The sequence below is a fragment of the Malaya genurostris genome, chromosome 2 (genome assembly GCF_030247185.1).
Source record: "Malaya genurostris strain Urasoe2022 chromosome 2, Malgen_1.1, whole genome shotgun sequence".
Lineage (NCBI taxonomy): Eukaryota > Metazoa > Arthropoda > Insecta > Diptera > Culicidae > Malaya > Malaya genurostris.
In genome coordinates this window covers 348,010,468-348,034,768 of record NC_080571.1, presented here as the reverse complement: position 1 = coordinate 348,034,768, position 24,301 = coordinate 348,010,468, and the positions used below count along the sequence as shown (strand labels likewise).

At 37.5% G+C, this 24,301-nt stretch overlaps 1 protein-coding gene across 3 annotated transcripts in view; it reads right to left on the bottom strand.

Annotated features, from left to right (window-relative positions):
* Positions 1-22,697, bottom strand: part of LOC131432048 (protein nubbin-like) — a 330,150-nt gene extending 307,453 nt beyond the window's left edge. For 2 of the 3 annotated variants that reach the window (XM_058598088.1, XM_058598089.1), the window contains exon 1: positions 21,268-22,697. Coding sequence is in view for 1 of the 3 variants with exons in the window: in XM_058598089.1 (XP_058454072.1) it covers positions 21,268-21,286 (19 nt within the window). In the remaining 2 variants the exon portion in view is untranslated. The remainder of the gene's footprint in view (positions 1-21,267) is intronic. The other variant, XM_058598087.1, reaches the window with a different exon arrangement.
* Between the last annotated feature and the right edge of the window lie 1,604 nt (positions 22,698-24,301).

Genomic DNA, 24,301 nt, shown 5'->3' with positions numbered 1-24,301 from the left:
ATTTTACACATTTACGAGAGGGCATGGAGAGAAATGTAATACGCACAGTGAGCAAGACGGTTTTACACTAACAACTGGCCTCAGCCCTTAAAGCTTCAAATCGTTTTATGACACGTTTTTGTCTTGCTGTCTAGCAACAACCTACCTCTAGCATGATACGAGTACGACTGAAACGTTAGCTTTAATTTCGTTTCTATTTATAGATTCACGTGCTTCCAACAGCTTCGCTTTTGCATCGATTGACCAATCAGAGCGATGCTCTCTCTTTGATGCATCGCTTACTCCTTCAAAACCGTCGTCTATGGCAGGGAAATCCGGTATGCCAAAGATTTTTAGCAGCCAAGTTGGACACTGCTCGCTACTAATCAAAATTTCAATCACATATAATTGAAAATACGTGGCTTGATACATTCAAATCGAAACGTAGAAATATTTCCTATCAAATGATGAAATAATATTAATAATTGATACAAAATAAACTGAGCTGTAAGTGTTTAAAACCTGACCACATTTCTACGTGTAGTTTTTCTTGAGTTTCTGATTTGCACCCCTGTATAGAAAATAAAGATGTGTTCCACATCGAAAATCGTTCTATATTTTGATATGTTCAACTCACAATAGTCAACATTATTTATCCAACTGATCACATTGTACACAATGCATCCACTGGTAAACGATGTCAGAACTTTTGATCCTGCTTACGATATAGCAAGAACAGTCAAATGCGTTCCACCAAACAAGCAACGATTGTGATGCCCTATTCAGTACGTGTTTCAAAATAACGAATCACGTGCATGTAAAATCTCCACCCAAAACTACTCGTTGCGCGCCAAACAATTTTCCAACGATCTAGTATTCTTTTCTTCAACGGCGAAGTACTGAGCATCTTCTTGCGCGCCAAACATCAATCGTAGATCTAGCAATCATTGGCGACTTTTTCAGTGGAAAATTCCATTGTCCATACAAAATAACTTTATTGGTTTTTCCCACTTTTCCGGTAAGTTTTCCTAATTTTTTTGATGTACGAACCCGGTGGGGGTAAAAACTGATCAAACAAAAAAAAAAGCATCTCAATCCGTCCATCCGTTCTTACGTGATGCGATTACAAAGAATGATCTCTGCATTTTTATATATACGAGGTCTGTTCAAAAAGTTCCCGGATTTTTTTAATTGCGCGCGTCTGGAGAGTCCGGTGGTCAAAATTTTTTTTTGTTGTGTTGGTACATATGTCTCTAATGTATGGTGAAATTTTCAGCTGTATTCATTGTTTACATTCTGTCTTGTAGTAACTGGTGTAGACGTGTTTTTTTGAGCTCGGCGATTTTTGTTAGTTTAAACAATGGAAGAATTGAAGAGTCAAAGAATTTGTATTAAATTTTGCGTGAAAAATGAAATAAAGTGTATCCAAGTGTGCGAAATGTTACAGAGAGCCTACGGTGAGTCTGCTATGAAAGAAACAAGTGTTTACGAGTGGTATAAGCGTTTCCAAGATGGCCGCGAAGACGTTGTAGACGACGAACGCTCCGGTCGACCCAGCACGTCAATAATCGATGAAAATGTGGGAAATGTGGAAAAAATCATAATGGATGATCGCCGAATCATTATTAGAGAAGTTGCTGATGAAGTTGGCATATCAGTTGGCTCATGCCATCATATTTTTTCAAATGTTTTGGGCATGAAACGAGTGGCAGCAAAATTCGTTCTAAAACTGCTGAATTTTGATCAAAAAAACAAACGCATTACCATCGCTCAGGAGGACTTTAATCATGCCCCAACCTCCTTATTCACCAGATATCGCTCCGTGTGATTTTTTCAAGTTCCCAAAGTTGAAGAGACCCATGAAAGGACAGCGTTTTTCATCGATTGAAGAGATAAAGGCAGAATCGCTGAGAGTGCTACAGAGCATTACAAAAAGTGACTATCAGGGGTGTTTCGAAGACTGGAAAAAACGCTGGCATAAGTGTATTATATCTAGGGGGGATTACTTTGAAGGGGACCATATAGATGTAGACGAATAAATAAATATTTTTTTAGAAAAATGAGAATTCCGGGTACTTTTTGAACAGACCTCGTATATAGATAAAATAGCTAGCTATTGATTGAACTCATAGAAGAGAAAACAGTCTAACATAAAATAAAATTTAAATTGGAACCCCAATGGACTTAATGAAATGATAAAGAATTTTCATGAAAGCAAGGTCACGACAAGCAAGAATGTCTCGAACTGGAACATTGGATAATCTACCTTGAGTACGCAAGGAATTTATTAGTTGAGATCTGACATCACGATACTCCACGCATGTCCAAACGACATGATCAATATCTCGATAACCTTCGCCACAAGCACAATGATTAGTCTCGGAAAGTCCAATTCGAAGGAGATGTGCATCTAACGTGTAGTGATTGGACATGAGTCTAGACATCACACGAATGAAATCTCTACTCACATCCAGTCCCCTGAACCATGCCTTTGTCGATATTTTCGGAATAATTGAGTGCATCCACCGACCCAGATCATCTTTATCCCAAGAAGCTTGCCAGCTGGTAAGTGTTCTTTGGCGAGACGAGCTATAGAATCCGTCGAAAGCAATCGGTCTCTCATAAATTTCACCTCCCCTTTTCACCGTTTGGTTAAAATATCGGCTCTTTCATTGCCTGGAATGGAGCAATGAGCCGGGACCCAAACTATTGTGATTTGATAATTATTATTCAATATGACGTTCAGACACTGTTTTATTTTACTAAAGAAAAACGGTTCAGACTATCTGTGAAAAGAAAATAATGGTTGGGAGATAATATGATGATTACACTCAAACTGTAATGAACTGCTGCTAACTCTGCTATATAAACAGATGCAGGTTCTTGAAGCCTAAATGAAACCGAAACATTATCTGTTTATCTTCACCAGAACCTGAATTCAGGAAGTGAAGCTAGATTGAAGTACTAAATTCGGATCCTGGCACAAGCTACCAAATTAGTTGAAAACATTCAGGTTCGGAATGCAGTTCTCAAGCTCAGTTCATGAAATGGTGGTAAAAGATAGTCAACAGCATCGGATAAACTTTATAAATACTAAAAGAACTATCCGCTGTTTTCCTCAACTGATTATTGAATCTACTAAAAAACAACTATACCATTGTTTGTTTTATTGTTTGATTCTCATTTGTTCAGCGTTATTTGTGTGATAGAATATATTTGTCATCAATAAGTCATGCTTCAGTATAGATTAGATCCTTTCGCGAACGGTTTTATAGAGCTTGTTCTTCTGGAAAAATTAGTAAACAGGAGTTCTTTTTAAAAAAAAACATTGTTCTCTAACCTTCTAAAACAGTAATAAATGAAAGTGATTGACTTCTATACGAAATTGTATTTTTTTCTGATGAATATATATTACAGTCTCTGTGTGTTTACTTTTGACGAATTTGTTACAAATGAAATGTAATCATTTGCTCTTATATGTTGTTTGTAAAAACATATAAAATTACTTAAGAACGAAAAAACGGTTCAGGTGAACTAATTCTTTCGGAAGAACTATCATTTTTTTCGGTTTTCAACGAAATCAAACTAACTAGAGATTGCGAGGCCGGTTCGGATAGTAAACGGTAAACGACCTTTGCCTTTACTTTCTGACATATCAGAGACTCGGATGATTCGTATCGCTAAGATGGCCTAAGTTCGACCTTTCTGGTAGAAGGTAAAATTTAGCCTTTTGCTTACTTTGATGATCCTTGTTACGTCTCATTTTTGCGCACTTTATCTTCACATCCATGCTCTTCCTTGAGTACTATGGCTCTATAATTTCATACTCTTTCTCCACTCACAATCTCTAGCTAGTTTGATATCGTTACAAATCGAAGATGTTAATATTACTCACTGACCAAAGCAAAGCCCTGGCATTACATTCCTTTTGTGGAATTTGGCCTTTCTGTTTCAACAGACTTCGCAGCCGATTCTTAGTGTACAGAATCATTGCATGGCTAGTACTAAGGATCCTACTGACACTAAGAATCCTTTCAGGTCGGGGCTCAAACATACGACAACTAGCTTGTAAGACCAGCGCCCTATGCATTGAACCACCAACCCGGGCCAAACACTGACCACAAATCATAAATAAAATAGCACAAATAATTATCAAATTCTGAACGATTTTTTAAAATCAACATTATTGTGGTGGTAGAGGTCGGAACATTGACCACAACTGCATTAAAGGAATAATTTGTAAAAAGTCAATATAAGATTCCATTAGAAGACACTAGTATAGTTCCAACCGTCATGATCATTGTGTATTTGAATGAAACCATATTATTTTTCAAAGAAAATTTAAAACAGTAAATTCATACCAGATATTCACCATCAATATCAGTTCCAATCGAATCAGGACAATGTTTCGTACGAATCGAAAAGGTTGACTACGATAACCAAGATACGGGAATCTTAATAACCGGGCCGAGGCGCACATGTTTTCTTGAGTGTCATTACCGTACCGTGTGGCAAGAAATCTTGATAAACGCAAGTGGCCCGATAACGGATATCAATGAATAATAAATTAGAACGACAGCAGACGTTTACATACCGAACTACAAGCGGCATAATTTTGTTTCGTGATGTCTTCACAGTATTTACCTTTCCAACATTCCCGATGTTATCAGTTGGAAGCTTGAAAAGCTTCAACCTTCCATCGACAGAAAGCTAACCGTCATGTGTCACAATTGTCATCTCGAGCTCGATGATTTATAAAATTGATTTCAACGTCCGTAAAAGAACATTCCAATACGGACACTGACTGTATCGGTTTGTTTTGTTCCGATTGATTTTGACTAATCAATTTTTGTACTTCAGTCAAATTGTACGTCAATCGTGAGACGTTTATATTCTCCGCATTGTCCTACCTGATTTTTTGATAACAAAACGGCAGCGACTCAACCGCGACATTCGAACAAGTGAGTAACGCAAACAGGAAATTGATTGACATAGTAGGCTGATGAGAGTGCGAGGTTTTTTTCTACTTCTTCTTTCTAATCAGTACCGAATGGCAAATATTACTTAGCTTGAATAAGAGACCATATTTGTTCAGGCTAGGCTAAGCTGCTAAAGTGTGAACTCATTTGTATAGTGATTAAATTTTAAACAGACGGTTTTGATATCGGCAACACTTCAGCGACGGCGGCGTTCATGCATAGGTACATGTGCTATTGCTTTTATCAACGAGTAAACCGATCGAACCGATAATAATGGGAGTGGAGCAGTTTCCGACGAAACGGTGTTTGGCATTGAGAAATCAAGTACAAGTTGAATTGGGTTTCTTCGGTTAATATTTTCATTGATTGAACCCGAATCGAACATGCGCCAAATGAATCGCAAGCCTTCCGGTAAGTGTGCGTGGCAAACGAATTCGTTATGCACTTGCTTTATTTCCGGACAGTAAAAATTTTTCTACCGATCATCGCCTATTCAGTTTTAGTTCGAAATCGTGGAATCTATACTGTCATCATCATCATCATCATCGTTTATCGTAGTAACCCGGGGCTTTCGTTTTAGGGAACACAATTTCATTCACAAAATCAAGACCCGGGTTTACGTTTTTCGATAAGGCAATTCCCCGTGCGTAGCGTAGTCCAACCAATTTCTGCTATTATTATAACAAAATTAAATATTTCTCGCATCTCTTATTACAGTGTTTAGCCCAATTTAACCTGTTCCATTCAGTGGCCGCCGCTGTTGGTTAGGAGCAAAAATTCTGGAAGGCTGTCGCTGTGTGCGCTGCTGATTCACTTTACCTTTTCTCAGCTTTTCGGGGGCATCTCTCGCTCATCTTGCACACCTTTCTTCCTCCGCGTCCGCCAAATGTATTCTTTTACTCTTCAGTTGTTGTTGTTGGGTTTTTTTTTTCGTTCCCATCATAGTCGTTCTTTTGTGCGGTAATTGATGGTAATTTTATAATTTATAACGCTTACAGCAAACTGCTGTGAATGTTATGTTGAGTTTGGTCGGTGGCCTGACCTGTTGATGCCCGACGATAGCTCTCTCTCTCTCTCTTCTATGGCGTCTAATCAGATACGTATGACTTCGCCAAAGCATTCTCAAACGAAAAACAAAAAAAAAAATAGCTCATTAAAATATGAATTTATTATAATTGAAATTGAAAACAATATTCATGAGATTGCGCTTTTCATCTTAATGTTGAAATGTATCGCCTCCTCCTCCGCAACTTTGGCAGGTGAAGAAAGACTTACGACGCAGGGAAATTATAATTTATATGCGTTTATTGCCTATTTATTTATCCTTTTGTTTTTTCTCCGACCCGTTCCGGGATGGCTTTCTCCCTTCTCCCCCGAGGGGGTTTGACTACTAATCCGGTCTCAATTCGAGTGCAGCGGTGTTAATTGAATTAATTACCCGAGAGGCCGCAGGCGCAGCCTACTGTTTTGTATCGAATGGTTTCGCTCATTTCGGCCGGTACGGTTTTGTTTTGTTTTGTTCCTTGGCCTCCGATCGTTCTTCCACCAAAGTAGGCATTAATTTTCGTATCGATGGTGATAATTGAGGAAAGACGGCTGAAATTCGAGGTAATTAAAGTGGTTCTCCGATGCGGTTAGACAAGGTGCAGGCTGAGATGAAAATGAAAAGGTAGTTTGCTGTTGCGAAGGACTTTTTTCTAGGGAATTTTACTTCCTTTGAAACAAGGAAAATGTTTCAAACTTCTCTCAATCGATTGATTATTTATTACTAGCTCGGGTCGTCAACGTCACCTGTAAGCAATACACGAATTTCGCGCCAAATCGTATTCGGAATTGACAGCACCCGCTCAGATTTGAATAAAACTTTCTCGACATATATAAAGACTGTCCCAGAAAGTATGGATGCAACCAAAAACCGCTGCCATTTCGCAATGGTTCAGAATCTGTTAATTTTTGTGGCTGCGTCCTGTTGTCTCGAACCACTTGTGCAGTTGTTTATTCGTTTTCATTAGTTTGTTTCGAAATGAGTGGACTTTCAGCAGAACAACGTCGAAAAATTGTGTACAAATGGTGCTCAGAACGCGGACTGTCACTGAGAAAGATAGCAAAAATGGAAGGAGTAAGTGAAAAAGCCGTGCGAAATGCAATCAGGAAGTTTGGTGAGGATAACACCTTTGAGGATGAACCGAAAACGGGTCGAAAAAAAGGTTCTGCTAACCCTCAGTTGGATAAACGTATACTGAAGGCGTTCGAGCAAAAGAATGAGGTTTCAGTTCGGGATGTGGCCAAAAAAGTGGGCACTTCAAAGTCAAATGTTCTTCGTGCTAAAGAACGTTTGAATCTTCGAACCTATAAGAAGCAGAAACAACCAAAACGTAGTCCGAAACAAGAAACATCGATCAGGCCGAGGGTTCGAAAGCTGTACAATACGATTCTTGCTGGGAATTTGAACTGCATAATCATGGACGACGAAACCTACGTGAAACTCGATTACAAATCCTTGTCGGGACCACAATATTATACGGTGCGAGAAGGGCAAGTGTTAAACCAGTCCGAGACATCGATTGAAGTCGAAAAATTTGGTAAGAAAGCTATGGTCTGGCAGAAGATTTCGAAACCCTTCATCACCACTGCTTCAACGAACAGCGAAATATACATCAAGGAATGTTTACAAAAACGACTTCTACCCATGATTCGAAGCCACAAGGATCCTGTTGTCTTCTGGCCAGATCTTGCTTCTTGCCACTACTCGAAATCAACGGTAGAATGGTATACTACCAAAAATGTCACTTTCGTCCCAAAAGACATGAATCCACCACATTTCCCACAACTTCGACCAATTGAGGAATTTTGGGCATTAACGAAGGCACATCTTAGGGAACATGTCTCGGCAGCCGAAACCATTCAACAGTTCGAAAAAGATTGATAAAAAGTGTCAAAACTTGTCGCCATTCTGTCTATTTTGTTTTTCCAAATTCCATTTAAAAAAAAACAATTGAAGCATGACAAATCCTAAACAAAATTGGTTTGCTAACAACGTTCACAAAATTAATCTAATTTTCGATTACTAATACTGAAAAAATTACTTATCGAACCCTACACTGAAATTCGAACGCAGGGTGTGGGGGGGTGGTGGGTTGGTCATGCGAGTATGAGTACTTATTATATGAAAGAGCAAATAACTTGATTTTTCAAATTTTACGCCTTCCCCACCTTCAGAAACCCCCCTCCCTCCCTTGAATCCCCACCCCCCTTGTACCCCCTCTCCTTTTGAACCCTCCCTTGAAACCTTCCTTGAACCCTCCCTTGAATGATTCCTACAATAGCCTGGCGCATTTGCATTCCATAACCAGTACTGATACTTTTTTCTCATATCGAGCAGCTAGCAATAGAGTAACCAATGCAATTTTCTTACAAATTTAGCTTCATCAAAGATTCCAATCTTTGATGAAAATGACTTTCAGTATAGTTTTGTTTTTTTCGTTAGAAAAAACAGTGCATAAAAAATTCCGTTTGGACAAGAAATATGAGGATGTAGACCATGTTCGATGTACGTTCTACCGTGTCTGACTGGCATTTCAGAGTGACTAAAACAAGATTCAGAGTGGCGAAATGGTAGCGCGTATGCACGGAATGCATGAGAACGCAGGTTCGAGTCCGGTCTCTGAGCGTATCTTTTTCCAATAAATCATCTTTTCTGTTAGTTTTTCATTCATTTGACTTGTTCAATATATGTTTCCGCTCAGTCATTGCAAAACCAAGAAATATTATTTTCTTTAATAGTGCCCATCTTGCAATGTACTCTGAAGTCTCTTTTTACGCGGGGAATACGAACCGCGTAAAAAAAACGTACAAAAAAAACCGCGTCACTAAAGAAAAAAATTTGTTTGATGCCAAATATCTTAGAAATGCATGAAACATCCAGATCTGGCGTAACCTCAAAAAAATTTTTTTGTTAAAACCGACTTTGGGACTTGGAGAATTTGAGAACTTCGGAAATCCACGTAGAAAAAAACTGCAAAATGGAAGAAATTTTTTTATGAAACGTCTTAGAAATTCAGGAAACATCGAGATCTGGTGTAATTTAATTTTTTTTAAATCGAAAATTTTCTAAGTGTCAGAGTTGAAAAATTTCGGGATCCCACCAGATCTCGACGTTTCATGCATTTTTAAGACAAAACAAGAAAACCGCGTGAAAAAAACCGCGTAATTTCGGAAATTCGCGTAAAAAGAAACCGCGTAAAAAAAGACCCCAGTGTATGAACAGTTGGTAGGAAACATAATCACCTATCTATGGACTAAATTTTATCAAAAACAAAAATAGTTTATTTCGTAAATCGATTTAAATTTTTATAAGTCAATTTGTTTCAGTGTAGGACTTTTTTTAATATGTTTATTCGAATATTTGACTGATTTAATGAAAATCACTAGTGCAAATTTACTTTGTAGGATGTGGCATTTTTCGACAATTTTTGAGAATGGTTAAAAAAGTTTGGCTCTTATCAACGGAGCCTAGATCAATGAATACTTTCAAAATGTAACAAAGTCCACACGTTCAAAAAGATTTATTCAAATTTGAAAGGGTGCTGTATACATTTGTTCAAGATTGCGTAAAATTTTTCAATTCTTACTGAAAATTTCATAAAAGTAATTGTCATCTATCAAAACTATCAACTTAGGTAGTATTAAGAATCAGAACAAATTGGCACAGTACGAGTTTCTATCGGTCAGCAGCTAGAATGAACTTCAATTTGAAATCCGTTTAGAGCCAAATTAAGAATAATTTTTCCGTATTTTGCATAGTCGCTGTAAATGACGGTATGAGATTTTTAACACACTTCAACCTGTAATTCCAGAACCGAAAGTCAGATCCGGAAAAAAATCAACAGAAAACCGATATGAAAGTAAGGTTATACTAAAACCGATATACTGTTTTGTAAAGTTTTGAATGCCTTTTCCAATGGTAATTGGAAATCGGTTGTAAATTCATCCGCGTTACACGTATTACTTTACAAAAACTGAAATTTACTCACTAGCGCCGAAAAAATAACGAACGTTCTCCTGCACAAACGATAACAAAAAACTACCTGAAATTACGTCTGTACATTGGTGATCTAATACTCCATCATAAACACTATAGATATCACCATTGCGCATAATAGCCCTTTCACAAAAGCCTCTCGGCCAACCAGCCCAGGTCTCCCCTGTCGTAAAGTGAGCAACAGAGGAGAAATTTGCACAAATCTGCCCTTCTAAGGGCTATAAATGTTTATAAAGAATCATTCAACCGTTGAAATTTCGGTGCACAGCATTAAGACAGTTTCTTTCATTGAAATATGCAAATTCAAAAATTATTTCATCAAAATCCAGTATGTTACTATTTTTTGCAACCGTTTGAGTCACCCATTTGTCGAAAAAGCTGCAAACGAAATCACATGAAAAAAAAACTCTTCACAAAATTCCTTCAGTATTGAAATAATCCACCTTGTGAGCAGTTCTGCTGCAGAACAGACGGAAAAAGTGAAACCTTCCGCGCCAGAGAAAAACGAACGATTTTTATCTACTTAGTTAGATTTGTTCAGTGCACCGTTCGCAGAGCGGCTTCCGCTTCAAACAAATGCAAGGGACCGAACCATTCAGCTCCTCGCCATTTTCAGTGCTTCCCGCATCATCTAATCAAGCAAAAAGTCAATTCAATTTACACATATTCCTTAATTTGACATATTGAAATCGAAATTCAATCAGAATAAGTGTCGTTATTAGTACATACAACTTTCAGCTTCAATATGGGTGTCATCTAAGCGTTGTAGGAAACGGCACACAAGCAAGTGGTAGTTTTACTTTGTGCGCCGTCCGCCACACGAGGACGCATCCGATTTGTTCGGTTTTTTTCTTTGCTCGTGGAAACAATTATCAACTGTGCTGAAAATCGAAGAAATGGTAACCTTCGGTAATCGATGTAAATTTTTTACAAATTTAGTTTCATTGGTATTCCGATACTATTTCCGATCCTTCCGGAACCGTGAATTTGGAACCGATGTAGCAGAAATCGGTTCGTATGGGCTGCAACTGAAACAGTCGCGATCCAAATTCAGAAGAAATTTTCCGTATTTGTCATCGTCGCTTTAAATGACGTTTTGAGATTTTAAACACACTTCACCCTTTATTCCAGAACCAGAAGTCCGTTCCGGATGAAGTTCAACAGTAAACTCTGAGACTGTAAGAATTTTTATTCGAGCTTAGAATGCATCCCTCGTCCAGCAGTAATTTGATATGGGTAAAAAAGATCTTAAATTTAGAGCGGATCATTTATTTTACTTTCCAGCTTTTCAAATCATGCTTGGGAGATGCGCATTGTTTATCTGAGCTGATCTTTTGATTAATTACAATGTTGCAGCCGATAAATAATGTACTCATACTAATGTGATGACTTATGGCTCCCGTATTGTGTGATCGGATTTGCCATTGGGCCTTGAACTCATAATATAGTAAAAGAACAAAATGTCAGAAATGTATGTCATACTTTATTTTTGAAGAAATACTCGAAAGTAAAAACTTTTTATTTCAATTTGTCGTTGAAATCAAAATGTCTTGATCAAAAATAAGTTATGATCAAACCAAACTGATAATATTCAGAATAAGTTTTGTTTGTTAATGTCTTTCAGTATAATTCATAACAAAAATTTTTGCACAATCTCAGTAATTTTGATTTTTAATAAACTACTCTCGAAGTCTATTTGCCATTTTATCGCTGTTTTTTGCCAAATGAAATTTAAAGACCATGTGGTTGTCACCATAGAACTTTGCTATAACAGCAATAGAAAATGGAGTTGACTTTATGCCACTTTTTTCAATTTTCAATTTTTATTTTTATGCTCAAAACTTCCAGCTGTTAAAGATACGTATGGGTAACAAGCAGCCATTCGGCAGAACCCTGGGCATAATTTATCACCGACTTATAACAGCGTAAAGAAGCTCCGACATGACATGACGTAAAATCACGACATTGCTTTTTCTGTGTAGAAATATAGAGCAAACAACATGTAAACAGGAAGCATTTGATCTTTTGAGGCTATTTATCAAAAAAAAACTTCAACTATCATACTGGCCCTTATTATCAGTATCACTTTACGGTGAAAATCGAGTGAAATGAGTTGCGGAAGTCGCTTCAGAGTCAAACGTAATTACTTAGATGAACTTGGTTTTTAATTTTGAACATCACGTCATCAACATTTTTTTAAAACAATGAGTTTTCTCCAGTACAGTGATCATTTCACTATGCGTGATACTGGTAATAAGGGCCACTGTGAACCAATTTCTAGATAAATGATTGGAGTGGAGTAAAAAAAAACTTGTTGAACCAGAAGCAAAGTATTGCCAATATTCATAACTATCAATGCCAGGAAAAGATACGCGTATCTAATAAGAACAAGCGTGGTTGTCATATGATATATAGAGAAAGACAATAACATAGATGAGGGGAGTAAAATTGAAAGAACCGTTCCTAAAAAAATCAGAAAAAGGTTAGAAAATTCGAGTCCTATCTCTGAGAAAAAACTTTTTCATATATATTTTTTGCCTTTCTCATATTGAAAGGTTATGCAATCACTTGAAAAACCGACTAGTGAAAATTGGCCCGGAGGGCCAAGTGTCATATACCATTCGACTCAGTTCATCGAGCTGAGCAATGTCTGTGTGTGTATGTGTCAAATAATCTCACTAGGTTTTCTCGGAGATGGCTGAACCGATTTTGACAAACTTAGATTCAAATGAAAGGTCTCGTGGTCCCATACGGAATTCCTGAATTTCATTCGGATCCGACTTCCGGTTCCGGAATTATAGGGTAAAGTGTGTTCAATATTGTATACCGTCACTTAAAATATTTTCGGATGCAACAAACATGTTATGCATAAACAATCTCTTGGTTTCTTTAAAAAATCGAAGAGAAAAATTTAGAATAGAATACCACAATATTATATGTACATGAGAATGGCATCATTACACCACTAGGTGGATTAAAATAGGTTTTTATCCCATCTAACGCTTTCCGTTGAGAACTGATTGATAGTTTAACGCCTCTCGTTGAAACGATATGAATTTTTAAAAGTCGTCGGTAGTCGGCAGATATTTACTAAATCTGGCACCTCGGCAAACTAGCTTCCTCTAGGACCGTGAAGCAGGTAACCCTATTTAAGCCTAAGTTTTGGCCCTTAACTAATATAATTAACAATATTAGAATTTCGGCTCAGCTGAAAAAGTAATGCATACTATCAATAACTGGATGCACATATAACCCTGCAACTCAGGATAATATTTTCTGAAGATCCTGAATAAAACAATGGTTTAAGAAGTGTTACCCGCACTCAGATTAAAAACAAAGATTTGTGGTATTCTGATTTTAACGTGACCAAATTAAGCAGTCATCCCGAAAAAATGCGATCAAGTTTTGATAATCGCTATGGATGAACACAAAATCATAGTCCGACTGAACTGGAAGTGCTTTTATGATCGTATGCGAAAATTTGGGCATGAAAAACATATTTTCCAAATAGGTGCCTCGTTCGCTCACGATCTATCAAAAGCAATAACGCGTCAACAATCCAGAGAGCACTGGTCGGCACTGTTTAGTCGCAACAAAAAGGATTTCTTGCGTTGGTATGAAACAGTGGACGAAACATGGATCTATCTTTTTTCTCCGGAGTTGTTTCAACATTTAGACGAGGAAAACACAACAGGTAGCTGCAACAAGTATGGCGTCAGTTTTGAGATGCTCGAGGTATAATTAACCTCAACTATCTTGAGAAGGAAGTACCAACAAAAGTTTTTAGTTATTACTAGCTGAATTACCCGGCGTTGCTCGGAAATGTTTCGTGAAGGAAAGGCCGAAAAAAATTCTCGAAGTTGTCCTGCTTAATGAAATACTCTGATTGTAGTGAAACATAACTTAGACGGAAATCCGATTGACCAGTACCTCGTTCATGTTTAGATTGCGAATGATCAGTGTCCCATCTCAGATCTCACAATAATCATAATTTTCATGGTATTCTCGACAAATTGGGTTAGTTTTATATTTGAACCCTTTTGTTAGAAACATTTAAAACACCTTTCTCTCTATTAATACCTTCTTAGTAACCTCCGAGTTGCATATCTATATGTGCTTGTAACGTACTTCCGTACTTCCTCGCCTCAATCGATCTACAATACCTTTGGCTTCCATGGATATAATCACTTGCTACTCCCTCCTCTTTATAAAAATTTTATGACATCATGAATTGTTCAAAATTTTCCATCTGATAATGATTATTTTATAACGAAAGGTTGTTTAACATCATAAATATATTCTTACTATAGAATAACGTTTTTATATAATTTACTCTATTTATAATTTATTTTTCCATCACCTTGAGTCGACAGTTTTCTCAAATTACATAAAAAATGCACATTGATTGTATGATTTCTTCAATTCTTGTGAATATTTTTGTAAACCTCACTTAGTTGCTAGTAATATACTGTACTCGTAAAGAAGTACCAATTTTTCGTAAAACCCGATCAATTTTCCCTTACACTTTCCATGTTCGGGGCACTTACTCCACTCTCTCACCTTAAAAATAACTTAATAATCTATTTTGATTTAACTTCCTTTTTGTCAGTGAACTTACTACCGATCTCCTTCAGCTTTTTAAAATTATCGATTCCAACCTTTGGTACATGTGCCAAACTTGGTGGCGATTCGTTAAGTTGTTTCGTAGTTATGCTGAGACTTAAATACACTCGCGTTCATAGACAGATAAAGATCATTTTCCCTTAGTTCTTTGATTTTCCCGGGAAAATGAAACCAGATCCTTTGAAATTATTTAAATAAAATTGCGTTGCACTCGAATTAACAACAGCAATACTATCTACTACGACCACTCTCTTGCCACTCTCTTGTTTTACAATAAATTGGAGGTGAAAATGTATTTTCAAAAACCCCTCCTTCTAGTCTAAATGTCGACTCTCTTCAAATTATATAAATTTCGTCATTGACCCCCTCCTCCCATGTAAAGGACACTTGCTACATACTATCCCCCTGAAAATGTCCTAATAATCATCTCTGAAGAGCAAGAAGTATCTGGCCAAATTTGATAGCAATCCGTTCAGTAGCTCCAGAGTTATGCCGTTACAAACATTTCATCCCCTTTTTAAGGCACGTACTATATCCACCTCATACGAATACCCTTATAATCATATCTAAGTTGCGCAAAAAGGTTCTATGGTCTTCAAAAAGTATCGATTCTCGTCAAATTAAATAAATTTTTTCATGACCCCTGTTAAGGACACTTGCTACGCTCCCTCCCCATAAAAATTCCCTTACAATTATCTTTGAACAGCAAAAATCTTCTATGCGAAGTGTGATAGCAGTTCGTTCAGTAGTTTCGGAGTTATGCCGTTATATCCCCCTTTTTAAAGGCACTTGCTACATCCACCCCCATATATATCATTTCTAAGGTATGGAAAATGTTTGCATGATCTTCAAAAATTATCGATTCTTGTCAAATTTTATGAATTTTTTCATAACCTGTTAATGATACTTGCTACGCATCCTCCCCTATAAAAATGCCTTTATGACTATTTCTGAAGAAATAACTGTGCCAAATGTTATAGCAATTCGTGCAATAGTTCCGAAGTTATGCCGTTACAAACATAACACTCCTTTTTTAGAGGCACTTACTACACTCTCTCCCCACAGAATATCCTTATAATTATATCTAAGTTGTGCAAAAAGTGTCTACGGTCTTCAAAAAGTACCGATTTTCGTCAAATTAGATAAATTTTTTATGACTACCTTTGTTAAGGACACTTGCTTAACTCCCCTAGGAAATATTGTTATAACCATCTCTGAAGAGCAAGAAGCACATGTGTCAGGTTTGATAGGAATCCGTTAAGTAGTTCCGAAGTTATGCCATTACAAACATTACACCCCCCTTTTTAAAGGCACTTGCTACATCCACCCCCCGTATAGTCATATCTAAGGTATGCAAAATGTTTCTATGGTCTTTAGAACGTATCGATTTTTGTCAAGTTATATGAATTTTTCCATGACCCCCCCTTGTTTATGACACTTGCTACGCTCCCTCCCCTATAATAATACTCCTTAAACCATCTCTGAAACGCAAGAAGTACCTGCGCCAAGTTTGGTGGCAATCCGTTCAGTAGTTCCGAAGTTATGGCGTTACAAACATACAAACTTACATCAATTTATCTATATATATAAAAATGCAGAGATCATTCTTTGTAATCGCATCACGTAAGAACGGATGGACGGATTGAGATGCTTTTTTTTTTGTTTGATCAGTTTTTACCCCCACCGGGTTCGTACATCAAAAAAATTAGGAAAACTTACCGGAAAAGTGGGAAAAACCAATAAAGTTATTTTGTATGGACAATGGAATTTTCCACTGAAAAAGTCGTCAATGATTGCTAGATCATCGATAGGTGTTTGGCGCATAACGAGAGTGTTTGACCGTCGAAGAAAGGAATACTAGATCGTTGAAAGAATCATTTGGCGCGCAACGAGTTGTTTTGTGTGAATTCATGTGGTTCGTCATTTCGAGCCACGTGCTTAGTTGGGTATCAACATTATTGATTGCCAAATGATTCAATGATGGAACGCATATGAGTGTTCTAGCTATACCGTAAACATGATCAAAAGTTCTGTACTGTTTACCAGAAGATGCATTGTGTGCAATGTAATCAGTTAGTTGTTTATTGTTGGCCATCGTAGGCGTGAGTTGAACAAATCACGATTTTTGTACGAATTAATGATAAGATGCTGCTGTTTAAATAATGAAATCAATCATAGAGGTTTGCTTTGAATTTAGCATGCTGAAGTTCGTTCGCTTCGGGTAAATTCTGGTGGATTGAAAACCATTAGTTGTGAGATTTATGCATTGACTCGAACGATAAACTGTATACTGGTACAATCACACCTCATCTTCACTCCTCTATAACAGAAGAACTGCACATTATTTTCATATAAAACTTTCTGATACAGATTCTCAGTGCCGAACTTCACCATTCATTTATTGTAGGTGGGGTACTAAACAAAATTATGTGGTGTTGACTAATGAGATGACTATTGATAAAACTATTAAACGAATGCAGTGTTCATGTAAAAGTTAATGGATACAATATTTAAAAGAATGGTAACTTGAACTTTTGAATGTCCAAGAATTACTCATTTTATCATTCGATTTTTTAACAATATCAAACTAACCATAGTACTCAAGGAGGAGTAAGGATTTGGAGATAAAGTGCGGAAAATTCGACGTAACAAGGTTCATTTAAGTAAGAAGAAGATTTCTCGCATCTAAACTTTTACCGTCTACCAGAGGAGTCGAACTTAGCGATGCGAAACATCCGAGTCTCTGATATGTTAAATTTTTTTTTATGCCCACCACACTCCCCCACACCAAAAAATTTACTAAATAGTTACTGACTGACCAGAAGTCATACATTAAAAGTAAAAATAAAGTTTTATCGCTAAATTGTTAATGGATTTTTTTTTCCTGTGATTGTCACGCTACGAACATTCATCAAACACGATTAAATAATATCACCAGACTAGCGAGAAGTGACGAACTACAAGTCGCGAGGGCAGCTTTTAAAAATTTGTTCTAATCAATTTAAAAGTAGTCATCTCAGTTATTTTTGCTTCACTTTTTATTCCATATGTCGAAACCATAATCTGAGAGAGATCAACCATCGCTATTCGATGCACTAACTCAAAAGATGATTCGCGGTGCATTCGCTTTATTTTTGCGTAACAAAAGCTTTTAACATATTCACAATTTTTTTATGAATTCATCGCAGCCAAGTAATCAGTAAAATAATGGAAAGATACATTAACAGCACAACGTTTGACAATTCTACTGTCCGAAAACATAAAATAAAAAAAACGGGCGAGACGAAGTTCGACGGGTCAGCTAGTATATATATATATATATATATATATATATATATATATATATATATATATATATATATATATATATATATATATATATATATATATATATATATATATATATATATATATATATATATATATATATATATATATATATATATATATATATATATATATATATATATATATATATATATATATATATATATATATATATAGATTGCGTAAGGAGTTATTAATGCATTTGAAGTATGAAATCGTAATTTCGTATTTTGTATGGACAATGGAATTTTCCGTTGAAAAAGTCGTCTATGCTTGCTAGATCATCGATAGGTGTTTGGTGCCTTAACGAATTGTATAAGTATTTGACCGTCGAAGGAAAGAATACTAGATTGTTGAAAAAATTGTTTGGTGCGCAACGAGTTGTTTTGTGTGAAGATTCCACTTGCATACTTGATCGATGTGATTCGTCATTTCGAACCACGTCCTTAATTGGGTATCAAAATTAGTGCTTACTAATGTCGTTTTTGCTTAAGAAAACTGAAACTGACCCAGGGTAGTTTCATCAAACAAACACTTTTCACGAAACTGTGTTGTTTTCGCACTTTGCAACGGAGGTTTGAGCAAACCTGATATAAAACCAGGTTCGAAACTGACATGATTTCTAGTTCAACAACGTTGAAAATAGGTTCACAACTAGCTTCAAACAAACGGTTTGACAGCAGTTAGGGTGAAACTGGGTTAGGTTTGATATCAAGCGAAAACGACATAAATGACTCAATGACTGTTGTAGAAAACCATTGTAGGCAGGAGAAGAAGTTTTAATATCATTTATCAGTTGATTTTTTTTTTTTCGTTTCAATTATAGAGGCTTTAACATCTTAGGTCATTCGCCTCTTCGGACCAGAAAATCTTTCTGACCCTATGTGCGGGGTTGGGAATCGAACCCAGGTGGGCTGCGTGAAAGGCATCGACTGTCCCATCACGCTACACCCGTCCCCTTATTTATCAGTTGATGAATTGTGTTCAATGGAGTCAGATGAATAGTATTGGTCATTGTGAGGACAAGATTAACAAATCAGAATTTTTTTAAATGAATCAATAAAAAGATTGTGCTGTAGAAGCGCTAAGGTCAAACTAAGAGATTTTTCTTTCTAATGATTTAGATTAGACTATGCGCACACAGTAAGTGACTATTAGATATCAATGTTCAAGATGACCATAACCATAATGAATTGGGACTGTCATTTAATATTGCACATTCTGTGAAGAATGTTCGAACTGGTAAGATCAATATCAAATGAAAATTTAAGCGTCGTCTCCAAGCAATCAAAAGTTCCGCAGTACCTGAAAAAATATCCACTTTATTAGGCTTTCTAACAGCTCACTTACAACCACAAGTGCAAATGGGCTTGGTTTGTTTCCAACAGGAAACGTATAAGTATTAAACACGATTTAGATTTCGGTCGACGTCAAGATTAACTTATTATTTTTTTTAACCGAATATTGCTCACGTAACCGACCCTAAAAATGTGCCGTGAACTTGACGTAATGGCTCTTCATATGAATTGCTTACAATTAATGTTGTTGTTCCGTAACCGTTCCATGCCGGTGATAGTCGCCTGATGCTACGTGTGAATCGCTTTTACATATTGTTTTGTTTTCATCAAGAAACATATTGGCCACCCATTTTTCACTAGGGCCGCCGCTCAATTATCATCGGGCATAGAAACCTCAATTAGAGCTCTAAAGTACCCATTGTACGCTTTTTGATAACTTGAAGGAACAGAACAGAACAGATCCTGAGAAAACTTTCTCTCTGCTTAAAAACTGTACACACCGAATTATTTTTACGGATGTCGGTACAGTTTCACTGACTTTCAAACAGCTGAACACATTCGGTAATCCGTTCAGTAAAAGTTTTATTTACTGAATGAAAGATTAGAGTTCCACTGAACTTCGATCTGTCATAATTCTACTGACTTCTTCATCATTCAATACCGACGTTCGGCGAAATTTACAAAACAATCCTAAATCCTATGTAAACGTCTTGACCCGTAAAGTATTACTGTTTTTTGATAAATTTGGTTTTGTAGATCTGTGAAAGGAAGGAGCAGTTTTGTTTTCAAAACATATTTCCATCCGATCCGTGTGATGAATTAATTGAATTACATTTGCTCTCCAGAAATAATTTATACAAATAAAATGATCAAATTTCTTTCGGATACTCAATGCATGTAGAAGTAGGATCATCCATCATATTTTTAGAGTGCGGAAATGAAAAGTTGTAGAAGGCTTTTTGAATATATTCACTCAATGAAAATTTATAGACAGAAATCAGTATTATCTATTTTGTGCACAGCAATCAATTTGCACCACTATTTCTTCTCTACAAATTTAGAAATTTTCACATATTTACGTCCCAAAAAAGATGTTATTTGACAGATGTGTATTTCTGCTGAACGTATAGTGATGATAACAGAAAGTCTTCATTATTTTTCATTAATTTTCCGAATATTGGTAAAACTTCGTCAACTGAATTCGTCAAGAGAAATGACATTTCAGAGTTCACAGACCGTGTCAATGAATGTATCGTAACTTTTACATAGAATTTTCCGATATTCAGTACATTTTCTTTGACAGATGACCGTAAGTTGGATAAATTTTACATATCTTTCAGCAAAAATAATATTTTACAGATCGTTGCCGCATTCACGTATGAGTATCTGTTCCTTGAAACGGGCTGTTCAGAATAGAAATCTGTGAATTTGTTCAATTTTTGCTTAACAGAAGAATTTCACACTAATTTTTTGTGATATTTCTTTTCTGGGCTAAAGCGGATGTGTGCCGAATTTCGTTGATAGTAGGTTAAATAATTAGAAAAATAATGGAGAAAAACGTTAACTACATAGTCATAGGTTGACATAAAAAAAACCATAAATTCGAACAGTTTTTGGACGAGACGAAGGTCGACGGGTCAGCTAGTACTAGTATAAAAAAATATGTCTTTCACACTAATTTTATTGTTACTATGAGTCTAAGCGTTGCCCGATGCGAAATATAGAAACGTTCTTGAAGGAATGGTATTTAGATGGCCGTTTTTCACCGATCACTTAACATTTGACTGCAAACTCTCAGACATGCAGTCAGCCGGTTTTCCAACCAATCAAAAAAAAAATTCCAGTTAGGTCCAAACGACACTCGGTTAACAGAAATTTATCTGTTATTTCCAGCGTAAAAGAGTAGGTAAAGAAGTTACTTTGCACGCAAAAAAAAACCTCCAACAACCGATTGCTAATTGTATAACTCGCTAAATTGACATGAAAGGAAAAGAAAAACAATTAGATGATTTGCACTCACCGAACAAAACATGATCCATGATTGCTATCCAGGTTTCTCCGAGCACGTAAAATAAGTTTAAAACCACCAGACAACGCACTCATCCAAGCAGGCGTAATCAAATTTGCCGTCGGCAAGGTACCACTTGAAGTTTTGTTTTCTCTTTTCTTTTGCGGACACTTGTTTTTTTTTTTTCAAATGAAAACTAAAAGCAATGCCTTCGTTTCCATTATCTATCAACCGATGCTATTGCATCTTTATCATAATCATCATCAGCGCTTCATCACTTCACATTATAGAAAAACACCATCTTTTACCGTTCGCACTGTCACAACTTGTCAACTGGAAATCAAATTTTGTTTCCTCCGTCCGAGGCTGCCCACAACGGAATCTTTAACACGTCAACAAAACACTTCCACACTTGACACACACAGACTGGCTAATTGATTGTTGGTCACCTGTGAATAATAATATTGCCTATTCATTCTGATTCGGCCTCGGTATCGGGACGCAACGCACAAAACGATACCCGCCGGATTGATTCACTCTGACGCGTCCTGGATTTCTGTGGCCGCCGGATAGTTACGTCGCTGGGGGGAGGAGACGTTTCTCATTAACGCGCGCAACCACCCTCCCAAAAAAAAACACAAGCAACAGGAGCCGCGACACAGACCAGAGGGAGCAAGAGTTCATCGGCTACGGAACACGACGACGACCGTACCGGGGTGCGGATTTATTCCGTGTTCACAGGAGGACACTCTGATTAGGACTCACGCTACCACGAAACCGGATGCCGGTATCAAACGACCACTGCGCTGTGCAGAACTGTACTGTTGTTGACGACGCGATCGCTGCTGTGGCGCTGCGGTTGGCAAGCTTCTTGGGGAGCCGAGAGCCGGTCTGTGCTGTGCTTGTCAATCTATCATCGTTCGACTCGAACAACACTAATTAATAAAGTTATAAAAATCAAAAGATAGCAGCAACCACTGCGCCGTGCTGCGACGAGGTGAGCAACGTTGATTTTTGCACTTATTTTTTTGTTGTTGTCCTCGTTAGGTTCCTCCAAAAAAAAACCCGGCAGAGTCAACCGGAGTCAGATTTCGGAGCTGGTTCGGTGATCCTGGTGTTATCGCGCGCGTGGTGTGTGTGTGTGCGCGCCGGGGGTGGAAGGATTGTCCTAGCTCTTTCACTCCCTCAAAAGTCAAACGGGCGACATTTGCGTGTGTGTCGTTTGCTCTAATAACGTTCCACACGAACAACGAAAAAAAAAAGCACACATCAAACGATGATGCTGTCTGATATCTATCCCAGTAGCCGTTGCCGTCGCCGTCAAATACTATCACGAAGAGCCCAGCCACGGCGCGCGAACGAAGGAGCGAGCGAGCGAGCGCAACAACAAACAACGAAACAAAAAAAAAAGAAACAGCAGAATCGACGATAAAAAGCACATGCGTTTTCATCGAAACGTCAAATGGGACTAAGAAAATGTGCCGATTCGTATTGGAATCGCTTTCGATATACTACGGATAATCGGGCTGTTGAGTAACGTGGGGACCAGAGGGCGGCCCGTACGGTGTACGGAGGAAAACAATAAGATCAGTGGCCACCCGCGATTTGCCTGTGTTTTTCCTTTTGCTGCTGCTTCTGCTGCTCTGTCTGTGCTACTTTGGGGCTGTCTTCATCTCTCGCGAAAGCAGCACACACTCACACTGATGCCTAAGTGATATGTGAGAGAGAGAGGATCCTCAGGTCTGTTATCTTGTCACCACATGCACAACAAAACGATGGGGTTTTCGTTAAGTTTTTCATTGCGAGCTTTTTTCAGTCTCAACAGCAGCAGCAGCAGAGAGTGAGCTTTTGCTACCCATGGCTTGCTGAGTTGATTGCAGTAGGCGCGAGAGTGCTTGTATGTGTGCGGTGCCATGCTCCCCCTTTTGTGATAAAAAAGCAGGCTCGGAGCAGTTTTTAGATTTTAAACTGTGTGTGCGAGGGTGTCTTATGTCGACGGTTTCTTTTTTCTTTTCATCTTCGTATCTCTTGCTAGGGGTGTGTTGGTCCGGTGTTCGGTCGACATGCGGATAAAAGGGGGAGCCGAGATTTTTTTTTAAATGTATTGTAAAATGCCGAAGTGGAGCGAATGAGAGATATGGTAATGCGGCGGGTAAAGCGAGTGTAAAGCCAACAACCAGTAGCTTACAATACACGCGTGGTTGGTCGGTGCCATACACAATATACAAAGCGAATCGAAGGAAAAAAAGGGTGGGAGAAATCATATTCATATTATTATTCTCCAATCAGAGGTGCGCTCGCGCTTAATGCGCGATATTGTATGCGCATTTTTATGCTAAATAGATGATAATGAAGCGTACAGAGTAGTCGTGACAGCAGCAGTAGCAGCAGCAGTAGTAGAGATGGTAAGAGGGGGTTTTCGTCGTCTTGCCCCTCGTTGCCTCTGTGCAAACTATCGGGACTACTCGTTCGGTTGGTTGGTATATACGGATTTCAATGTACTGTCGCCGGTCGTCATTTGTTTTTACATAGAAATGGGCGAAGCAATGGAATGGAGACTTTTTAACGAGATTTTGTTATATACCGTCAGTTTAATAATACGCTGACTAACGAATATGAATCATTCAAATGCAGGTTGCAGCTATTCGTTTACCTATTTGCTGTTGCTATATACTGTAAGTGTTTCAAAAAGCGATTTTAAATTGCAATAGTACAATAGTTAAAGTATGGTCTTGCAAATTTTGTCCTAACAATATAAAAATCATAGACTTAACAAAACGTTTTCCAATAACATCAGCTTTCACGGAAGTTTCTAAGGACCCTGGTGTCTTTTAAATAAATTGTACTTAAATCAGTGCCGTAGTGAGGGTGGGGCGAGTAAGGCGACCGCCTCGGGTGCCAACATCCAGGGGGGGCGCCAAAACATGATGGAATTGGTAAAACTGACGTAGGACTACTTTTTGAATTCTATATAAGAATGCGAATTCATAATACGAAAAAAAACTGTGCAAACAGTAGTCAGGTCGCATCGATTCGAATAGATAAT